This window comes from Emydura macquarii, unplaced genomic scaffold (assembly GCF_026122565.2).
Source record: "Emydura macquarii macquarii isolate MOO-44397 ecotype Brisbane River unplaced genomic scaffold, CSIRO-AGI_Emac_v2 contig_2422, whole genome shotgun sequence".
NCBI lineage: Eukaryota > Metazoa > Chordata > Testudines > Chelidae > Emydura > Emydura macquarii.
The window spans coordinates 37,363,903-37,385,995 of NW_027132559.1; the positions used below are offsets into that span (position 1 = coordinate 37,363,903).

A 22,093-nucleotide genomic window follows, 5' to 3' on the forward strand; every position below is an offset into this window, starting at 1 on the left:
AGTTAATGGTTTCTGAAAATTAAAAATATAACTTTTCTTTTTCATCATATTGTTCAGAATTTTTTAAAGGACTCTCCATTGTTTCTTTCACAAATGAGGTCTCCGGCTTTGTCATCATATAACTTGAAATCCCACTGATTTCAGTACATGGCTTTCCTTTGCTCATCATTTGAATTGGTGGCACAGGAGGACATAGAGGACCAGCAGCCAGAGGGTGAAAGATCTAAACTCTTACCTCTATCTAATGGCCAGTATTCAGCCACGAAGCCAAGATTTGTAGCAGAGGAAACTCTGAATTTTACATAGAGATAATTCCATTTGGACTGCACTGCTGAAGGTATATCTGTGCCACAATATTTCACCAAAAGAGGAGAATCTATGCTGCTGCCATCCCTGACCTGAAAGACAATGTATTCAAAATAGTCCATAAAAACTTGCTTCTATTATTGCTAAGTAATTATAAAATGTAGATGAATTGACTCAACATACACAAATAGTACAAAATATTCTTGGAAACAAGTAGGAAGAGCTAAAAAGTTAAAAGCCACCAAGGAGAAGACAAAGGCTCGTCCACCTCACTACACCGCACAACATTAAGATAAATTTGTGCCACCACCAGCGCAATGCAAAGTGGCCTTAAAGCTGCTGTGAAGGGATGGCTGAGAATTCTTCAGCAATAAGGGAATCAGATGGAATAAAGCTGGCATCCCTACATCACCACAGAGTGACCTAGACAATTGGAGGATTGGTCCAAAAGAAATCTGATGAGGTTCAACAAGGACAAGTGCAGAACCCTGAACTTAGTACGGAAGAATCCCATGCACTGCTACAGACTGGGGACACACTGACTAGGCAGCAGTTCGGCATAAAGGTTGTACAGAAAGTTCTGTAAATGAGGGTTACAGTGGACAAGAAGCTGGACATGAGTTAACAGTGTGCCCTTATTGCCAAGAAGGCTAACAGTATATTGGGCTTCATTAGTCGGAGCATTGCCAGCAGATCAAGGGAAGTGATTATTTCCCTCTATTTGGCATTGGTGAGGCCACATCCGGAGTATTGTGTCCAGTTTCGGACTCCTTACTACAGGAAAGATGTGGACAAATTGGAGAGAGTCCAGCAGAGGGCAACGAAAATGATTAGGGGGCTGGAGCACGTGACTTATGAGGAGAGGCTGAGGGAACTAGGCTTGTTTAGTCTGAAGAAGAGAAGAATGAGGGGGGATTTGATAGCAGCCTTTAACTACCTGAAGGGGAAGGGGAGTTCCAGGGAGGATGGAGCTAGGCTGTTCTCAGTAGTGGTAAATGATAGAACAAGGAGCAATGGTTTTAAGTTGCAGTGGGGAAGGTCCAGGTTGGATATTAGGAAAAACTTTTTCACTAGGAGGGTGGTGAAGCACTGGAATGGGTTACCTAGGCAGGTGGTGGAATCTCCATCTTTAGAGGTTTTTAAAGCCGGCTTGACAAACCCCTGGCTGGGATGGTCTAGTTGGGGTTCGTTCTGCTTTGAGCAGGGGGTTGGACTAGATGACCTCCTGAGGTCTTTCCAACTCAATATTCTATGATCCCAGCCCTTTGGAGTTCCTCACCAGCAGGTAGCACATGGGATGCAGGGCTGTGGAGAATCAGGTCTTATCTATCCAAATATAGTTATGCATCAATGATAGCTCTTATTATAGAAAATATAGATGGGGAAGTCATATTATCAGAGGAGCATTCAAAAGAAGGAGGCTGGCTCACCTAGTGAATCAGGAAAAGATCTCATTTGTGCAATGAAATAGGTGTTTATGTATCTAACTATTCACCCATACATTTGCTTATCAACAGACATAGGTACATGACCGGAGGCGTGCATGTGGGCATTTGTTTGTAATTCATAATAATTATATAGTAATATTATTTACCTCCACATAATCTGAGTCACAGGTAGTGATATTTCGAATGCCAAACTCGATAAAATTAAGAATCACTATATTGCCTTCTGGCTGGGAGATGATCCACTCACAGGTCTTCTGATGAGGGAATGCTCTGGGATAGTAAGGGGAACGAATAACACCCTCTCCAGACAGTACACCCCCACAGGCTGCAAAGAAAAATTAAGAGTTAGAAGCTGGAATGAAGGTTTACAAGGAATGTACATTGAGATGTAAATTTAATGTCATTTGGGGAGGAGGAAGAAAATAACCATTGAAAACATTTCCATCTACTATGGATAATGCAGGTAGGTTTAAGAGGGGGCTGTTTTTTAAAAAGTCACTATTATATGATTAAACCTAAACCTGCATAACTGAATGTGGAACAGCACTGAAATCACATCCATGAAAAATACATATTCGTCTCCTTCCTCAAACTTGACTGTATTTGGTTTCACACACTTGCGCAGAAGGGATGGGGTAAAGGGATAGAACACAACAGGAGAGGAGTGGTTGATGTCTTATCTGTTGGTGGGGAGTCTGGGGAAAGGAGTGTTGAAAGTAGACAAACTTACAGGGCAGAAGTAAGGTTATGCATTATCTGTCACATTCAGTGCTTGTGCTAGTGATCAGGGTCTACCTCTGCAGGGAAAAGTTGAGGCTATACAGCATGTATTTTAAGATATGTCAAGGGTGCCTAGAGTATACGGATATCCACCCTTTTAAATATTTCTAGAAATCAACTTTTCATTTCCTTGCTTTTACATTTTTGTGTTCGGCATACTTGGTGTAGATCAATCTTAACAGATATATGGCATAATGTTTTTGCATGTCAAAGATGCAGAACACGTGATGATCAGGGGTAGAGATCTCAGAATAAGTAGAGATTATATGTAAAAAATGTGCAGAAAAACCTAAGTACAATTGGGGAATTAAGATGAGAACTAAAATGGTACACAAATGCTATAAGGACCCCAACCTAGAGGTCAGTTCAGTTTTCAAGTTGCCAGTTTCTCTTACCAACTTCATAAACTGCCCTGAAGCTAGCCCGTTTCACAGAAGCATCTGACTTGAACTTAACCCACAGGCTGTTGCTAGTGGAAGTGATTGGAGAAGGAATTGTGCTACCGCAGAATTTGTTGATGATAGAAGACATCTCAGTATCTCCATCGCGAACCTAATCAGCAAAAGTCAAATCAAATAAAATAAGTCAATTCATAAAACTGTAACTCAATACTTTTATGCATCCATAAAACGGTAATTTGTTTTGTCATTAAGCTACAGTAATAAAAAAGGGCAGATAAACGCTGTTACAGTAATGTAAACAAAAGTGAGGTTCTCACAGCCATGTGACTGCAAAGTCTCCCAAAATAAGGAGTGTCAGGTCAATATTTGTTTGGGAAACCTCCAAGGAAAACTGGAAAAGTGTAGTTGATCAAGTAGATGAGATGTTTGTCTGTGAACCAAAGCCTCAACATGAGGCTAAAGATATATGCTGCCCAAAGGGCCAATTTTGGAGAGTTGAAAGCAATGTCTTGACCAATTATGATTATTAAATATTACATGGCATGAAATTCCTGCCAAAAATGGAAGATTTGTTTTTATTTTCTTCTAAGTGCAATGTCTGCTCTATTTAAAATTATAAATACAATCCCAGCTCTGTACATGGAGTTTCTAGTGACTTCAGTGGGAGTTCTCCACAAGGATTGCCATAAGACAACCAAGATAGACCCACAACGAATGAGAGGTGCAGTTCTAAGTTCTAGTGTCAGTAAGAACAGCATGGTTGCCAGCTCATTATTTTATCTGAAAAGTTCAAAATGTTAGAATTAAACTGATGATACGTCAGGCTGAATCAGGGAATCACTGTCTGCTTTTAACCACTGCACTGCCACTAGGCTTGAATCACATTAATCAATAGAGAAATTTACTTCCTCAGTTGTCTCATGAATTGGCAGCAGATTTTGAAGACAAAGATTCTGGTGAAAACAAAAAGCCATTTTCTCAGCAACACCAGTGCTGTGTCTGGAGCAGCTGGGGCTGCTTTAAGTTGCACCTAGCTGTGACAGCCAAGAAGCCATTGCAGCCAGTGGGGGTGAGGAGGTCTGGAGAGAGATTCTATTACTTGAAATTGCTGGATATGAAAAGATATTACAGGAAAAGTGTTAAGTGAAATAGTACAAGGAAGTATGTGTGGGACCAAGACCACAAAGAATATATGCTGCTGGGTTCAGAATTTGGATTTCTGGATAGAAACTCAACCCAGACTGCTCATCTGGAATTTTTTGGAGGCTGAATTTGAAGGGTCGTCCATTGGCTCCTGAGGAAAGAGGGAGCAGGATCACAGAGGGAGTCGGGGAGCTACACTGTGATCAAGAAGTGAAGGACTGTCGGGCTGTTATGAGGATGTCCCTAGTGGAAGTAGACGTGTACTGAAAGCTATCGGTTTTTTTATGGTATGTTTAATCTGGTTAAATAAAAGTTCAGTGACTTTTCAAACTCAGAAGCGGGAGGATTTTGAAGAGATTCATAGACTCATAGACTTTAAGGTCAGAAGGGACCAATACGATCATCTAGTCTGACCTCCTGGACAACGCAAGCCACAGAACCTCATCCACTCACTCCTGTAATAGACCCCCAACCTATGACTGAGTTATTGAAGTCCTCAAATCATGGTTGAAAGACTCCAAGGTACAGAGAATCCACCAGCAAGTGAATTGTGCCCCATGCTGCAGAGGAAGTGAAAACCCCCCAGGGCCTCTGCTAATCTGCCCTGGGAAAAATTCCTTCCTGACCCCAAATAGTTAAAAAAAAGCCGCCAAAATCACCCAATATTTACAGGCAAATGTCCTGAAAGGAAGATTAGAGAGGTAAAAGGGCTGTAATAGCAACTCAGAGACACTGATGTTAAATAGGTCATGACACCAGGGCACAGTAGTACTCCAACTACTCTCCATGTACACCATGGGCTGGGAGGAGAATGGGGGTGGCATAGAGTCCTATACTGGCTCTTTATATGGTGAAGTTAAGCAGAGTGGCAGCAGTGCTGCAGAACTTTGATGATCTCCTCCTGCTGGAATGGCTTTCCAGCTCCCTGGTACTCCTTATGACCTTCTTGAGAGTTCAGTTTAAGCCAAGGGAGTTACTCTGGATTTACACTGGCGAAACTGAGATCAGAATTTGGGCCAGAATGTTTAGACGGTCAGTTGAGAAAATTTTCAGAACCATCATTCAGGTAAGTTTAAACTTTTTCTTTACTGGGTTTTCCCAACAGCGCTGAGAGTTTTGATTGGTATATAAAGACAGATGAGAATTCAGTCAACAAAGATAACCGAGCTCCTTAGCCAACTGAATTGATCTCACAAGTTTAGCTGTCATTGCTAATACGTTATCTCTGACTTGGCTGTGCTACATTCTTCCTTAACTGAGAAATGTATTGTGTCTCGTTTCTATCTAAAATGCTGGATGCCCAAGAATTCAGGCTGCTGCTTCCTTAATCAGAAACTAAACATCCCTCCTGGCAAAAATGATGAGCTGTGTCTGGATGCTACAGCAACATCATAGATTTCCTGTTATCACCAATGCTTGTGAGCCTCTGTGTCTTTTCAAAGTGAGAAAACAGTTAAAAACTGATTTTAAAGTAAAAATTGAAAAGTCCAAAGCCATCTCCCAGTTTAACTTTAGTACAAACACCTATGAGAGAATATTTAAGAGCCCACAAACCCTTTTGTTTTTCGGGGAGAGGGGGGAACAGAACTTCATTAAACCACATAGATTTGTTCTATTGGTTGTCCTAGAGTATTGAAACTCCATCCCTGTTTCTCTGCTCTGGATTGAATGGATCTGAATGGGGATGTGGGAGGAGTTGGGGTGAGAAGGACAGAAAAAGTATGGTAAAGCTAAACTGCTTAAGACTGATAAGCAAACAACAAGGTAAATGCCTTGCTAAATCAACATAACCTGATTGTACCCAACACAAATTGTTTTGTTTCTCTGTCTTCTGTGAGTTTAGTTGCTGTTCTGCCAGCAATTAGGCAAGAGAAGTAGCAGGCCAGACAAACAAAAGCTGCCTGTTTTCATTACAGAGATGTTCCTCTAATTTTAGAAATTAATTGCACTTTATTCTAACCAAAGCCTCTGAATTAAAGCAAAAGGAAAGGGAACAATGTTAATAAGAAATCTTTTAAGGCTAACATTGTAGAAACAGGTCAGCTAAACTGAACTCACTGGAACCTGTTCCCAGTTTGGTCGAAAGTATATCAAGCAAGAGATGAGCCCAGTGAATTCTAAGCCGTGCCTTCTTGGCCTTGGTATTATTTATGCTAACTTGTCTTTGGTACACATTAACCCAAGGCTCAAACCCGATCCTGATTATGTGGAGCTGGCTGAGGGCTAATAGCTAATAGCGGGCTAATCCTAACTGGGATCTCAGACTCACTCACCTTTGGCTCATGCTGATTGCATATCCTTTGCTTCTTAGCCTCTGTGGCTTTTGAACCCTAATAAAGAGAGATAATCTACTCTCTCATATCTTAGGTAGAAATTTTGCTCCACAGTTTTATGCACACAGATAATCAACATTTCAAAATTGCAAAATAATAAAAGTCACCTCAATATAATTCCAAGAACAACCACTGTGGCTTTCCAGCTCCATGTGAGTGAAGTTGAGGTAGATTTTTTCATTCGGTGGTTGTCGGATAATGTAGATACATTGCCTGTTGTTAATATAAGGGTTAGGCCAGTAAGGGGACATGACAACCCCCTCACTGTTTGTGTAGTTTCCTCCACAGTTGGGATCAGCTGTGTCAAAGAAAAATAAATTGATCATTTGAGACCTCAGAAGCATCATGGGTCATACATCTGAATGCTGGCTGCAAGTCAAACAGATTATTGGGATAGAGTCCACCATGACCCTGCCTGTACTGGCAGCTATTTATAGACACAGTAATTTTGGAAATGCCATATTCATAAATTATGTGCACATTTGTACTTACAAGGTGATGTAGTGTAGATAATGTGGAAGCCTCTGTCGGTAACTGAGCCATCAGAATGAAAGTGAATCCATGCATATGGGCCAGAGGTTTGAAGTGGGGGAGGAGAATTGGTGCTACAATATTTACCGAGGATGGAGTCTTGTGGAAGGAGGCCATCTCGAATCTAAACAAAAGTATTAATCCTCAGTTTAGGGTTGTCAGATATAAGCTGACTGCAGGCAATTTCAATATTCCTATAATTATCTTAGCATAGGCCATCATAGCAGGCCTTGTTAGTGAGTGAAGGTTACTGGATGGAGGGAAAGCTGGTAAAACACAGCATGGCCTTGCTGTTTTCACACATTCAAAACTCCCATTTTAGTCACCAACCCTTCATTTCCACTGGATGTTGAAGGAATATGGGACCCAGCCCCTAATAACCCCTAATAGTAACTGCAGCGTTAACATGAATGATACAGGGGAAGGAGAGTGAAACTTTAGGAGAACTACCCTGCAATGTTTTCCTGGAATCATCCACTCTGGTGGCAGTGGTTTGGGGAGTTTCAAAATTTTGGAGGCCACATTCCCTCCCAACTCCACAGATTTTAAGGATACACCAGGAGGTGAGCCTCCTTTCTTGAGGAGACAGGAATTTGCAGCTGCTCTGCAGGTTTCCTTTCCCTCTCCACCTTTCCCTCACACCGAGCTACAGGAGAGGTTGGGCTGAATCCCCTGGCAGTCGCTCAGTAGCAGAGAGGATCCAGCAGTAGGTAATACAGATCTTAGCTGCATTACTATCTACCCCGCTCCTGGGGCCGTGCAGCTACCTGATGCTCCTCACTCAGCCTGTATTGTAAGATGACAGCCCAGTCCATTGGTTATTGTTGTTAATACATTTATATATAGCGAAAGAAAACAATTTGAACAAGAAAAATTCAAAAAAGTTTGATTATTATTGTTATGAAAAAGCTACACTTCCAGAAGTATGCTCCAAACAGTGCAATGTTAGTAAGTAACCACAGTCTTGTGACTGGTTTGACCAATCAAAATTAAGGATTTTAAAGTCCATGTTATAATTCAGATGAAGTACTTCTATTGGATACTTACTCTGGAAAAATACCCTGTTTTCCTAATGTAAGATAGAACTTTTATAACACCATACATTTTCTAGATAGCCTCAATAAAACACTGTAATGGGGCAGTTAAATTTCTTTCTTTATTCCTTCACTGAATGACTGATGCCATTTATGGTTACAATTGATTCTAATAACATACAATAGTTTGCATATACTACAGCTAATTTCACAGAAGGGATGCTTTCTAGATGCAACTGGAAGGAATCCTTCTTGGAGTAGTGACTTATATTGCTAAAAGGTTTAAAAAAGCCATATTTATTAGCCTTTTAAGAAGTGTCCCAAGATATCAATTCAGCTCCCAAATGACTCAGCATTTTTTTCTAATGGTAAGTAGAGCTGGGTGAAATTTTTCTGGCAAATAGTTTATTTGCTGAAAAATGTAGTTTCCAATCAACCAAAACTGTTTGCAAATTTGGGTTGAGTTCAGTGAATAGTTTCAGTCGAAATAAGTTGGGAGAAAAATTCTGAAAACACTGAGATTTGTTGACATTATTTAAACTAATGTTTCAACTTTTCCTTTGAAAACAATATTCCATTTAGAATTTTAGCAAAATTTAAATATAAAAACACACAATTATAAAAAAAAGAAAATCCTGAAAACAAAATAAAAAATTTCATTCTACTCAAAACAATCTGTTTTGTTTTACTTTTAGTTTAAGCGAGAAAAAAAAATATTTTCATTTCAGGTCAACATAAAGCAAAAATATTTTTTGGATTTTTCAGTTTGGTCACTGAGTCAAAAAAATTAATTATTTGCCCAACTCTAGGGGTAAATACTCTTTGAAACCTTTCACTTTTCACATTTCTGTGACTGTGATACAGTGGGAAACTTTGCATCTGAGACATGGCCTAAAACTCACATGTCAAGCCATGTACTGGGGTACAGTATTTATTTCTCTCATACTTTTTGTTGACACAATTAATTCCCAGCAGGTGTAGATTTGACTAGAAGTCTATAGCCTGGACTTTTTGAGGCTAAATAAGTTTCCCACCAGAGATGAATTCCTGGCTCCATTGAAGTCAGTAACAAAACTTATAGAGATTTCAGTGGGGCAGGATTTCATTCTCATTATGTGCATGTCTGTGTGTGTGGTTGATGAGTACTGAATGACTATTTCAACTTGTGATTTATCAAGCCAGCATTACTCTTCTGTATGAAACAAAAAGATTGTAATATTTTGTTTTGCAATAACATTGCCATACTGTTTTTGTCATAACTACTGATGAAATCTTACCTCCAGATAGTCAAAGCTGCAATTATCATGGTGTTCTAGACTCAGTGTGCCAAAAGCAAATGTGATGAGAAGGCCTGGAGTGGTTGAGACGGTCCAGTAACAATCTCTGTCAGGAGGATAGTTACCAGGGTATCCCGGCGAGTTTATTGAGCCATAAGTATTTGTCAGTTCACTACCACATTCTAAACAGAGGGGGAAAAAACCCATAGAATTACTTTTCTCTTTTATCTAATTTAGTTAGAATGTATGTAGCTGCCAAAGCTAAATCATCCCTTACTGATGGAGTTTATGGACTGTTTTAGGCTACTAGATATATCAAATCAACCAATTTTTAAATTTCTCTTAAGATTTACATGTAAGGAAATCCATGAACAATAAAAGTAGGACCCCATATTTTCCCTACAGATATGTCTACACTGAAAACACTACAGTGGTGCATCTGCAGTTCTGTAGCTACAGTATAGATCTACTCTTGCCAATGGGAGTGTTTCTCCCTTTGGTGTAGGTAATTCAACTCCCTGAGAGGCAGTAGGTAGGTCCATGGAAGAATTCTTCTTCTAAACCAGGGGTTAGGTCAGCATAGCTACATGTCTCAGAGGTGTGGATTTTTCACACCCCTGAGCTGTGCTGATATAAGTTACCAGTGTAGACCAGCCGTAAGATGCACAACTCTAATTTTTTTTTAAAAGGGTAACTCAGTAACTTAGTGGAATTATCTTTAGAGATGGAAGCAAACAAGCAGACCTCTTTTTGGGTTCTCTGAACTAGTCTGAATACATGAGCTTTTCTTAAAACTTAATCCTCCACTTTTTACACTACTCCCAGGGTGATACAATGTTTTTAAGCTTTTCCAATTAAAGTGTTATGTACTCAGGGCAGAAGAATAATCCTTCCCACAGCAAAGGCTGGGTAGCACAAGTGGGTGATTTGTATGTTGCACACGTACTGTATCTAATTTATTCAATATAAATTTTGGCTCACCCTCTCTGCTTCTTTTTTAATTTCTCTGTATTTATGCCCTCTCTCTGATGTGCTTTTCTTCCATTTTTTCCACTGGATTTTTTCCTCCCTCTCCTTTATCCCTTTTTCTCCCTGTGATCCTTCCTAGGCAGTACTGGGACACAATAACTTGAAAGTTCTAGTCAAGCTTTCAAACCCAGAATGTTTAGGGTGTTGAAATTAGGTAACATGAATTTGACTTTCCCTAGCTGTACTACAAGAGGCCTAAGTTAAGATTCTACTTCAAGAAAGGTACTGCCCCGTTCACTGAAAGGATCATGCAAATGCTTTTTTCAGGCAGTCTGACACAAGACACAACTGCACACAGAATGTCAGGTTGTTTGAAATATGGATACAAAGGGACTGTTTCATTCTCATTATCTTAGGCTTCTGCAAACCAACAGTGACACAGACAGAAACATACTTGCCCAAGGGATAAATGATAATAAAAAATCCAAAGTCCCCAGGGACATGCAACCTAGGATCCTAATAAACTTTGGGGACTCCCTCATTGGAAGAGCAAAACAACCTTAAAAACTAAAGTGAAATCCTAGCAAATATTGTCCAGGCAGTAGTTGTTAGTTAGAATTTGACTCAAAGCATCTACAGATAGCTCATCAGCCATCTTTTCTACCTTACTCTTAGTCAAATTTTGTCCTTCGGCTCTTGACCCTTATTAACCAAGTAGAACATGATGACCTTTGTTTTGTACATTACCTGACATCTCCTAAAACTTACCTGGTTCCCGAGACTCCCATTTAACTGTAAATCCTCCTGCATTAATTGTGTGGTCAGAACGGAACCAGAAATATAAAGAATTATGGGTACTGAAAAGCTCAGGAGGGTGAGATGAGCCACAGTATTTTCCCAGCATGTACGCTGATGCTGAATCCCCATCATGAATTTGAAGGAAGTCAGAATTACAGTTGTTATGTGCTTCCAGTTGGAAGAGTGGGAAAGTAATACGCAGGATCTAACAGGAAATAGCAGAAATTAGATCATTTTATTTGTCCATCTGTGGTCTAAAGTTAAATTTTAAGAGTGATTAGATATTGTTTAAACAGTAACCCTGTACAGAGCAGATACACCTGTCCACACAATTGTGTATGTCAGTGACACAAGCTTCAGAGCAATTATGTAATTTCCTGAAGAAAACAAACGAACAGAAAGACAGAGGAAGGTATTTGGTAATCATGAAGGTTCAAAAGAAAGGAAAGGAGATAAAGAAAAATCCAGACAGACAGAAAAGTTGTCTTGGGAGGACTTAATTCCTGATATTACTATTCCTATAAACTATAAGATACTCAGGATACTTATTTTAGGATCCTCGGTGCTAAATTTGATAGTATAATGTTAAGAGTTTGAAATACAGGATAACCTAGCAATATTTTGTTAGAGTTTCATTCTGTTATTTTTCTCATAGTATGTAATTAACTAACAAACATCTTCCCATTCTTTATATTGTTTTAAGTATCTTCCTTTCAGCTACAAAATTGAAGGCTCTTTTGTGGATATAAATTCTTCCTTTTACAAACTAGCCAAATAATGTCACATAGAACTTCCGTTAGATCCAGATGGTCAGCTGGTGTACTTCTGAGTAGCTTTACTGAAATCAATGATGCTACATGGATTTAAAGCTGAGGATCTGGCAGATAGTGCTTGTATAAACTTCCAGTAATCACCAGAATTCAGTTAATTAGTATTCTTGAAGTGTAAAGATTAAAAGCAAATAAAGTTCAATCCTCAGGCAAGAATTTTTATCCTTAAACAGGAACTGAAATGCATTACAATATTTTAAAAATAAAATTAGAAATGTTGATCCCAAATTAGTATCAGAATATATGCATGGGCATAAAATTTACTAACTAATATTTTGAAAATCTAATATTTGTGTGACTCAGAGGCCCTTTGGTGCCAGTGGGCAAAGTGTTTACTGTTCTGCAACAGTAATTCCTAACAGTCCTGATAAACTCACTACATCTTGCATGCTGCTTTCGTAGGATTTTTTCAAATAGGGTCAAATGAGGTATCTAGAAAAGGCTTACTTATTAACTGTCATACTTGTCATACGTTATTGTCATATTTATTAACATAATCATTGTGAGATGTATGTACAGAAGATTGTTAAGGAAAGGGGTAAAAAGATACCCCTTCATCCTTCATTTAGGAAGCAAAAAGGACAGCACTTTTTGCATTCATGAAAGAGAGATCCCAGCAGCCATGGTGGTGGTTTAGGTGAGATGAACTACTTTTATTTAATGTTAGAGTTAAGTTTAGACTCTAGGAAGCGAGTTATACTTTTTGCAGTGGCATACCATGGGTCTCTAGTGCCTGGGGGGCCAATACTTACATTTCTGCCCCCCTACACCCTGTTGGCGGCAGTGGTGGCAGCGCCCCGTGGGGGGGGGTATCTGCGGGCCCATTTCCCGCTCTTCCCTACACACACCCCGCTGGGGGTCAGCATGTGTGGCGGGGAGTGGGGGACAGTGGGAAACAGGCCTGCAGTCTCCCCCCCCCCCCCCGCGGGACACTGCTGCCGCTGCCACCAACAGAGGGGACACAAATGTAAGTACGAGGGGGCCACCTGGTGATGGGGGGGGGAGCCGTGATGGGCTGTGCCCCGGAGCTCCACCTTTGGCTGCCTGGCCCCTGCGCGGCCGGGATCCCCGCGGCTCCCTCCTTGTGCCCAGTGTCGGGGCCGGGAGGACACTTGCTTCCCCCGAACTGGGAGCCCTCAGTTGCCGGCAGGCCTGAGCTGTGGTCAGTGTGGCCACCGGGGATCTTAAAGCCTGGCGGCCCCTGGCCACCTGCAACAGTGGAGGGGTGGCTTCTCCAAGGAGGAACCAACTGGCGCTCCCCGGCAGGCCGGCACCCGGAGGCATGGCCCTCCCTGCCTCCCTCAGTACGCCCTGACTTTTTGTTTTATAAGTAACCACTTCTACCCCCACCATTGTGCTTATTCACTATATCTTACATCACAGCCTTTGATGATAAATTTATAATTGTTTTCATCTCAGTGGTGTGATGTTACACTGGAGCTAATCCTTAAACTGAAAGGTGCATTATTCCTTTGGGAACAGTTTACCTGGTCATTTCTGAGAGTGGTTAAGGGCTAGACACTTCAGAAGAACACTTCAAAGGGTTTCGGGGATTGAGCTGCACCTACTGTTAATCTTCAAGGCAAAATAAGGACTGGCAGAGCCTCAAGGAGATTGTTTGGGTGGCTATCAGACTGGTAATGTCAGGGAGATGACATCCAGTTAAGCACAAGCAAACCTTCCTGTCGTTGAAGGCAATGGAGTAACAAGGTCACTCACACTCCTGGGCACCCTGAGGAAGCATCACAATTTGTAGATCAGTTTTTCTTATGCTCAACCATTGAAGATGTGAATTCAAATTCTACATTTCATAGACTCAGAGATTAGATATGGATAATACTTGTCATCTAGACTATCAACCTACCATCTAGCCTATCACAGTGCAGGATTGATCCCTATTGGATATTTATTAATTTTTCTCATTTAGCTATAAATGGATTGCTGCCCCAAACCTAAAGGAGTGTAAGAAATATGGCTTCTGTACTATTTTAGGTGTTAGTATGTGTTGTTTGGTGTTGACAACTCTTGCAAGTCTATCATAAGTCTTGCAATAGTTGCTGTTTGTTCTTAAAGCCCCTTCTCCTGAAGGCAAATGATTATGAGAGAATCTGATTTTTTTTTATTGAAAGTAAGTTTCTAACCCTTGTGGTCATGGAGAAAAACATGTAACCCATGCGCACCATGAAGGCTCAGAAACCTGAAGGCAGATAAAAAGAAACTAAAAGTAATTCTTTTAAAAAGACTTCAAGATTTTTTTGGTGGCTAGGCTCATGATTTTTGAATGCCTGGGGTTGGAAATACTGTGTACTCAATGGCTGCAGGAGAAAGAAAGAAACCTGAATTTGGGCCTTGATGTATAAAACATCTTTCCGTTCCCCTTTGAATACTTTGTGCATTCATTATTTGTTGGACAGTTTGAATTAACACTCCATCCCTCTGACTGAAATTCATCCCCTGAAGTCATTTTTCCTGAATCCAGTAAAACTTCTTGGTCATGGTTTTGGTTGTGCTGATCAACTGATACTTACTCATTCCAACAGGGTGATTATTTTAGGTGCACTCTAGTTTACCTTGTTTCTGTTAGTTCGGATAACCCAAGCACAGCTGACCCGGTGATCATATTGTTCACTGTTTGGATTGTTAGGGTAGCTGAATGACCCATTGGAGCCTGAAAGTAATCCTCCGCAAACTGCACGAAAAAACAGTGAAATAGATTAATTACAGCTATTCCTAAATGGAAATAAATAGAGTGAAACCCTTTAACATAACTTCTGACTTGGTAAACATTTTTTAAAAAGTGAGAAATATTTGCATAATATTTGCATATTATTTGTAACGGAGAGCAGATTGACTTCAGGTGACTAACAAGCAACAGAAGCTCCTGAATTACAGCAAGGTGTGAGGCGTTTTGATGGAAAAATGAAGTTTCTGCAAAAATCAAATTTTTTCCACAGGAAAATTTAGACTTTAAAAAAAGCTTTTGATTTTCTGTGAGGAAATATGAAATATTTTGTTTCTGGTGGTTCAGCTTGAACGGAAACCTTTTTTTTTTTTTTGTCAAACGGAATGGAAACGTCTTCTTTCAGATTTGTTCAACATTAAATTTCATATGCCTATGCTGATGCAATGTCTCCTAGGAGTTGTCTTTTCAGTATTAGGAGTTGTGAGTAGCTTGAGCACGCTCAGGAAGGGTGGAATCATGAAAGATTTTAGCTGTTCAGCTCTATCAAGACTCTACCAACTGCAATTTTTAGAATCTTATAAACCTGGCCAAATGTGGGCAGATCTTCATGGAGATGATAAAAAGCACGTCTCTGACACAAAGGCCATCTCTCTGACAAATTTCAAGTTCCTGATCCAAAGCATGGAGAAAGAAAAGGTCACCAGAATATTTTTAACTTTGAAAAACGTATTTTTCCCCCCTAGCCTTTTTCTCAGAGATGGCTGAATCGTTTTGGCAAAAATTTCAACTAAATATTTATTTATTTATTTATTTTATTTAAATAAAACTCTACTTGAGGCAGACACCCAGCATGGACAATTTGAGCATGAACAGTTAAAGGAAGTGATTATTCCCCTCTATTTGGCATTGGTAAGGCCGCATTTGGAGTATTGTGTCCAGTTTTGGGCCCCCCACTACAAAAAGGATGTGGACAAGTTGGTGAGAGTCCAGTGGAGGGCAACAAAAATGATTCAGGTGCTGGAGCACAAGACTTATGAGGAGAGACTGAGGGGACTAGGCTTGTTTAGTCTGCAGAAGAGAAGAATGAGGGGGGATTTGATAGCAACCTTTAACTACCTGAAAAGGGGTTCCAGGGAGGATGGAGCTAGGCTGTTCTCAATGGTAGTAGATGACAGAACAAGGAACAATCGTCTCAAGTTGCAGTGGGAGAGGTCTAGGTTGGATATTAGGAAAAGCTTTTTCACCAGGAGGGTGGTGAAGCACTGGAATGGGTTACCTAAGGAGTGGTGGAATCTCCATCTTTAGAGGTTTTTAAGCTGTGGCTTGAGAAAGCCCTGGCTGGGATGATTTAGTTGAGGTTAGTCCTGCTTTGAGCAGGCAGTCGGACTAGATGATGTCCTGAGGTCCCTTCCAACTCTAACGTTCTATGATTCTATTCTATAAAGTCTGGCAAAATTATAAGCAACTGAAAACAGGGTCTTATAATAGGAAGTGACAGCAACTGTAATGTTAGATGATGCTACCAGCTTGCACAACTGTTTACAATACCTATGAAGCTGTAGAGCTAGACTAACAGTGACAGACTTATGCCACTGGGGGTGTCAGTGGGACGGCACCTTGATATTATTTAATTAAAATTTATTTATTTTTAAAACGTGCCACTGAAAAACAAACAACGTCAAAGACAGGTCCTTGTAGTTTCCCTACAAACGTAAAGTCCACTGGCTCTGTGGGGACTATTTCCTTTAAATAATTTTTCAGCGTGTGGACTTCCTTCATTTTTTACTGTTAAACAAAACAAAAACAAAAAAATATTTTTACTGTTAAACAAAAACTCTCTAATCTCCATGAACTTCAGTGACGCTATGTTTTTGGCTGAGGACACATTTGGTCAGCTGCTGTTTGAAAATGAACTATTTCAAAGTTTTCAGCAGACTTTTTTCCCCATTGTTTCTAAGCCACTGGGATCCACACACTTTGACTGTCTTTCTCCATTCCTTGATTGTAGATTCAGGATGGTTCAGTGTTAGAAATCCATAAAGTGAAAACCAGTGTAGTCTCCTACTCTGCATTGGTTCTTCAACACAGTATACACAGTGAGGGTGATGGGGTGCGCTGTGTCTTAGAAGTACTATATCTCAGATGAGATATTAAACTAAGTCTATTTCTGGTCACCGGCTGCTGTATCAAGTAAAAATTAAAGATTCTATGACACTGCTTGAAAAGAAGTAGTGATCATCTTGGTTTTATTGACAACATTCTTTGTCACATAAGTTCTAATGTCCCAGAACTGTGTAGCAACTATTGTAGAAGGCCTAATAGTTCCTGCATTTGTTTGAAGCATATAGTCACTGCATTACCAGAATCTTACTCCTTTTTTTAAAGCCCTTTGAGACAAACCGAGTATAAAATACATTATACAAATCAAAAACAAACCTTATTCTATTCAACTGTGATTCTATTATCCCTATCACAAATCCTCCTTCCCATCTGGATTAGTACAGACATGATCAGAATTCGGAAGATCTCTATTTAACAACAGAGATCTAATTTTAGGATTTAAAGGGACTAGTCAAAGCTTGTAGGCCTAAAATTCAACCTTCCTGTTATACTATTGTTGGTAAACACATGGAGTTAAAAGCTTTAAGCATTATGGGCCTGATCAAAGAGTTCACTGAAGCTATTGGAAAGACTTGCATGGACTTTGGATCAAGGTCTATATTCCACTGCCGCTCATCTTTTAAACCCAAAGGGTAAGAGTTTTCCCCTATAAACCTCACCTCTAATCCAGATGCGTTTTGTGGATATCAGATGTTTACAGATTGATATGGTGGCACTTCAGTTTTCAGACACTATGCTTTTCATGTTACCTTGCTGTGGAGAATGACACTGAGGTCCAGTCCAGGCATTTGTACATTCACAGGAGTACCCATTAACTCCATCAGTACAGCTTCCTCCATTCTGACAAGGGTTGCTAGAACACTCATTGATGTTTTCTGTACAATTGGTGCCTTCCCAGCCTGGATCACACACACAGAAGAATCCATAGAGTGTAGCCTATAGATATAAACCAAATGAAAAGACACAGCAAATGTGAGTCAACCAAAGTCATTAATATAATTAATAAGATCACTTATATTTACAGGGTTTTTTCAGTAGGCAGTGCCTGTACAGAGAAACAAAGGCAGCACTCAGTAGTCAACTGTCTTGATGTTAGCTGGTGGATACTAAAAAAAAACCCCAAGGCCTAATCGGATTAGCTCCTTGTTTTGTCTACTATTGCTTTGCAGAGGACATTTCAAATTACCTGAAAAAGTCAAATCTGTCTTCCTTTAGCCATCCAGAAAACGGTTTGCTTGGCACTAAAATTATTATCCTAGAAACAAGTAAATCAAGTTACCTCAGCTCTGAAATACAAGCCAGGATAATAGCTATTTATAAAATCATTTGTCTCAGCCTTGTCTATGAATTCTGAATAATCTAGAGGGACCATGAATGGGATTTAATTACTCCCAATAGAATTAATGAAGAGTGGAACAAAATCAAAGGACCACAGGATCAGACCAGTGGTCCATCTTATAAGACCCTGTAGGTCTCAAATCCAAGTCTATGTGCTGCCACCCAGCAGAAACTATAACCAGTTCGTACTCCACTATTCATGACCTACTCTGGACACAGTTCACAGGAAGTCCCACATTAAGGGGTTTGACAGAGAGTAGTCACGTGGCTCCCGATTGGTTCCCTGCCCTATATAAACCCAAGAGACATTCCAGGAAGTGTCCAGGCAACAGTGTGGATCTCCTGTAGAGGCCATGACCACTCCTGATCCCTATTCTTGAATTCCTCACTTTTACATCGGCTTGATTTGGATCTCACCTGATCCAGACCCTGAAACCTGACTTGGACTCTGATCCTTGGTACTATCCCCAGCCTGGAACTTAACTACAAATTCCTCTACTACTCTTAGTCTCAGGTTTGACCCTGCTCCACCCTTTGGTCTCATCTGCCCTGTCCAGAATCCTGACAGTTTGTCTGGACCACCCTACTCCGTGGTGAAGGCCTAGCCTGGAGAACCATGGAAGCAATGGGCCATTCCCTGCCCAGCACACTCCAGAGGTTACTGGAGCTGCTTGAACGGTTTGACTGCTCCCAGGAGGAACTCCCCAAGCTTCAAGCCCTGGTATCACTGCTCACAACACAGAACCAAACTCTGCAAAGGCAATCCAGCCTGGTCCATGATGAAATGTGACACTGAATACCCAACTGGCCCAGAACATCACAGATAACCAGCTGCTACAAGAACAGGCAGCCTGGCTGCAGGACAAAAATGCTGCAGTCAGGCATGCACTGCAGCTGCATACCCAGGCCCAAAGACCCACCCAGAATATTTGAATGGGGGTTGCCAAAAATTCAGGGGGGTATTAACCAATGTTTCCTGCTGTTTCTGCTCCACCCCTGGTCCTACCCCACCAACCTAGCAAAAGTAGGACTCATTATTAGCCTCCTGATGGGAGATGCATTGGACAGGGCCATGCCCCCAAGGAACAATGAGCCCAGTGCTATCTGATTGGGATGCCTTCCTCCAGATGTTTTCTACTATACTTGATGATCCCAATCATACCCACTCAGTGGAAGTGGCCCCTGCGCAAACTTAAGCAGGGGCAGGACCGGACTCCTTATATGCTGCCCACTTTCAGTGACTAGTCTCCAACACTGAGTGGAACAAAGCGGCCTGGTTCTACCAGTTCTGGTGAGGACTCTGCCAGAAGATGAAGGATGAGCTAGCTAGTGTGAAGGTCCCAACCAACCTAGATGCCTTTGTTGACCTCATCATACCCATCGACAATAGGCTCCGCAAGCGATTTGAGAAAAGAAAGAGGTCCAGGTCACCATTGACAGGTGCCCCCTGGTAGCTGTCTCCAACCCAGACTCCAAACCCATGCAGCTAGATAACATCAGCTGCCATGTGACCACTGAGGAAAAAGAGCACTGTTGCTGCAACAGGCTGTGTTTCTACTGTGGAGGATCCAGTCACACTCTCACCAACTTCCCATCCCAAGCTCCAGCATGGCCCATTTTGGGAAACGACCACAAGGGGTACAATGGGTTGGCATGGGCAAGCCTCAGGATAATTGCCCCCCTACTCCTCACCGAGGCATGCTCCAGACTCAGTGAGCACTCCCTGCACCTTAAAATCTGGGTCTTACCAAATTCCTCCACAGTAGATATTGGTAGATTCTGGGGCAGCAGACAACTTCATAGATGCCAATATTGCCCAAGCCCTGGGTATGCAGGCACAACCAAAGACTGTCCTCTATCTAGCAGAAACTATAGGTGGCTCACTCCTGTTGTTAGGACCAGTGGCATAGGAGATGGTGCCTCTGGGAGTTGCCATTTGGTACTATCAGAAATTCTTCAGTTTGGAACAATCTGCTCACCACATTTCCCATATTCCTCTGCATTTCATGGCTGGTGGCTCATGATCTCCACGTGCTTTGACATGAGCTCAAGGTTAGCTTCTGCTCCAAGTTCTGCCAGCAAGTCTGCCTATGCACACGACCTGATGGACCCCAGAAACGAGGTGTCTCCCAATGGGTCCTGGCCATGGGTAGGTGGGATCACCATGATAGTTGATTTAGGAATTGCACCTCAAATATTTGACAGCAATTCCTTGATTCGAGGATGATCTCTACCACGGATTTATATATGAGCCCTGGGATAACTAAGGAGTCCAATCCTGGAACCACAGATTCACCCACAATAGGTACAGACATTTCTTAGCAGGTCAGATGCCTGTTGGTAGAAGTTCTTTCTTTTTCCTTATATGTCTCTCTTCAGCTTCAAGGGCAAGACACTTCTCCTCGAAGCAGACCACTGCCTGATGGAGAATATGGCACCACTGAGGTTGGTTGGTGGCTTGCTCCTCCCAGCTTATGATGTCCACATCAGTATAGCAATTACGGTGACATCTTTGAGAAAAATGCTGACACTCTACCACCACATCAGGACTATGGATGCCTGACTGACTTGCAACAAGGGGCCAAGGTTCTGTTTGGCCAAATCTATACAACGCCAAAACTTGAGCTGTATGCCCTGCATTCTTATTTCCAGGAGACTCTGGCCTACTGTTTCATATGGCCACCTACCTCTCCCACTGAGGCCCCCATTCTTTTAATTAAAAAGAAAGATGGAACACTGAGCATATGTGTGGATTACCAGATCCCCAATCAGGTTACCATCAGAATCAATACCCGCTTCTACTTGTCCCGGAACTACTGGACCATGTACGATTGGCCTAGGTATTCACAAAACTTGACCACCGGGGGCCTACAGCTTGTTTCAGATCTGAACTGGGGATGGGTGGAAGACAACTTTTCATATCCAGTATGGCCACTACAAATACCTAATAATCCTGTTTAGCCTCTAAAAAGACCCTGCAACATTCCAGCACTTCATGAGTGGAGTCTTCCATGACATCCTAGACCAGTTCATCATAGTCTAGCAAGATGATATCTTCATTTTTTCAGAGGATCCCAAGAAAAACACCCAGAATGTGCAGCTGGTCCTGGAATAGGCTATGCTAATGTGGCCTGTATGTGAAGCTGGAAAAGTGCAGCTATGTCTTACACTCCATGGAGCTCCTGGACTACATTCCATCTCCTGAAGGCCTGCAAATGGACCCCAAGAAGGTGGCAGAAGTATGGACCTGGATGCCCCCCAAAATATCCAGGAGCTACAACCCTCCCTGTGGTTCACTAACTTTTATAGGCATCTCCTCTCCAGGTTTTCAGGCCATATTGTCCCACTGACATGGTTTCTCCACAAAAATGCCACTTTCACCTGGTCTCCAGAGGCCCGACAAGTGTTCGATCTTTACCACTGTCCCAATTCTAGTCCATCCTGACCTGGCATGACCTTTTGTCATTGAGACCAACATCTCCAGTGTGGCAATTGGGGCCATACTCTCTCAAAGACATGGTACCCAACAGCACCTCCACCATCGCTCCTACTATTCACAGAAGCTCACTCCAGCCAAACAGAATTATGAAATTCTAAATAAGGAGCTTCTAGACCTCAAAGCAGCCTCCAAAGAGTGGCAGCACTCTCTGAAGGGTACTCAATACTCAGTACAAGTATAATCGGGTCATAAAAACTGAGTACCTCTGACTACCCAAAGTACTGAAACAGAGGCAGCTTTACTGGGCCCCGTTCTTCACAAACTTCAATTTCACCATTCATGTACCACCTGAGGCCCAGAACAAGATTGTCGATGCCTTGTTCTGAAAGGAGAATATCTCACCAGTCAAGAGCCCCCCATGTTGAGTCCCCACTCATTCTTAAGCCCCAGAACTTCCTGCATGCTGCAATTTCGCAAGACCTCAGCTACAGGGAAGGAGCCCCAAGGAACCTGAGGCAGCAAGGCAGGATCAAAACCAGGTCCAGGTCAAGGGTTGCTTGTATGTTCCACCAGGACCCTTTCAGCTAGAGATACTATGGCTCGGTCACCACTCACCATTAAGCAGGCCTCAAGACCCTCCATTTGGCCACCTGCTTCTTCTG

At 41.6% G+C, this 22,093-nt stretch overlaps 1 protein-coding gene across 4 annotated transcripts in view; it reads right to left on the reverse strand.

Moving 5' to 3' along the window:
• The window catches only part of CUBN (cubilin), a 196,380-nt gene that overhangs the window by 156,652 nt on the left and 17,635 nt on the right, over positions 1-22,093 (reverse strand). For all 4 annotated transcript variants that reach the window (XM_067562300.1, XM_067562301.1, XM_067562299.1 and 1 more), the window contains 9 exons: positions 17,404-17,590; positions 14,421-14,539; positions 10,991-11,225; positions 9,254-9,435; positions 6,904-7,066; positions 6,519-6,709; positions 2,930-3,086; positions 1,901-2,079; positions 236-398 (listed from right to left, as the gene is read on the reverse strand). In XM_067562300.1, coding sequence (XP_067418401.1) covers positions 236-398; positions 1,901-2,079; positions 2,930-3,086; positions 6,519-6,709; positions 6,904-7,066; positions 9,254-9,435; positions 10,991-11,225; positions 14,421-14,539; positions 17,404-17,590 — 1,576 coding nt within the window. The remainder of the gene's footprint in view (positions 1-235; positions 399-1,900; positions 2,080-2,929; positions 3,087-6,518; positions 6,710-6,903; positions 7,067-9,253; positions 9,436-10,990; positions 11,226-14,420; positions 14,540-17,403; positions 17,591-22,093) is intronic.